Below are 1,274 nucleotides of genomic sequence, written 5' to 3' on the forward strand. Positions count from 1 at the left end.
AGGCCTCCTCCGCGATCCTCTCATCCAGGAATTCCGATTGTTTCTGAAGGTGGAAGGTGTTGTCGGGGTCCTCTTGATGGGACTCGTCCAGGTACCAGGAGGTACAGTGCTCCTGCCGTTTCTTCTCCGTGGACGCCTCGTCACCTTTGGAGAGAGCGCCCTTGCACTTCCTCAGGTAACTCTTCACCTTTTTCGTTTTGCTCTTCCTCGTCTCCTGGCTACGCGGCAAGGTTCCGGTCTCTGGATGCTCTTGGGGGAATTGTTGGTTGGTTTGCTGGGTCTCGCCAGGATCGAGGATCCGAGATTGCGGATTGTCCACATCTTGGATCGGTTTAGGCTTCGCGTCAGATACGTCGTCGAAGAACGAACACGCGTCCCCGCTTTGGTCCGGGGCCAGGGTCCAGGTCTCTTCTTTCTCTGGCCCACGTCGCTCTGCCGGTATTACCTGTAAAAAAAAAAAAGAAGAAAAATGTTAAAAGGAGAGATAGGAATATGGATGAAGTAACAAGTTGATAAATCGAAGTTTTTATTTCGTTTAATCTAGAGGAGTGGATTCGCGTTTATCTCCAAAGTGATAAGGTGGAAGCTGTTCGGGATATTAGATACACAGGAACAATTTAGATAAGCTGGAAAATGATTTAGTATCCTTAATCCGATTATTCCAAATTTTTGTTTCCACTCGAAACGTGGAAATGAGATCATTTGTTATTATATCTATCTTCGGTATCCACGGTTTCCGTAAATAGCCACATTTATCAGGATGTCTGATTCACGCAAGTCTCTTTCTCTCTCTCTCTCTCTCTCTCTGCCCCTCAGCAATCTCGAAAAATGAAATTACCCGATAACACTTTCATTCTTTCCCCTCCTATTCCTTCTACTCCATATATCTCACAAATTCGTTATTTTAAATCTCCGAGTAAACGAGTTACATCATTCCTGATCTCGACTAAACGCAACAATCTCGAAATTACGCGAAGGAGTTACTTGCCTCGTAAACCTATCGAATAAAAAAAAAAGAAAACCCGGCAACTCGAATCGCAACACAACCGCGACATTATCTCCGTGTCCCCGGCTGATCTAATTCCCCTCGAACGAGAGCACACAGAGGGAAAGAACAGCGGCGCGAGAAAGAGGCCGCGGTTCGGTTCGGGGATCTGGAGGCAAGCGTCACGAGCGAGAACCTGTTTCGCAAGAAGCTGATTAATTCTGCGTTGATCTACGATGGGAAAATCGGGAGTCGAGGATCGATAAAAAAAAAAAAAAAAAAAAAAAAA

The 1,274-nt window shown here is 45.8% G+C and overlaps 1 protein-coding gene across 1 annotated transcript in view; it reads right to left on the reverse strand.

Annotated features, from left to right (window-relative positions):
- LOC102680287 overlaps window positions 1–1,274 on the reverse strand; it is a 105,878-nt gene that overhangs the window by 53,024 nt on the left and 51,580 nt on the right. The window contains exon 2 of the mRNA XM_031508921.1: window positions 5–445. Within this exon, the coding sequence (XP_031364781.1) occupies window positions 5–445 (441 nt within the window). The remainder of the gene's footprint in view (window positions 1–4; window positions 446–1,274) is intronic.

This window comes from Apis dorsata, unplaced genomic scaffold (assembly GCF_000469605.1).
Source record: "Apis dorsata unplaced genomic scaffold, Apis dorsata 1.3 scaffold_113, whole genome shotgun sequence".
Taxonomy (NCBI): domain Eukaryota; kingdom Metazoa; phylum Arthropoda; class Insecta; order Hymenoptera; family Apidae; genus Apis; species Apis dorsata.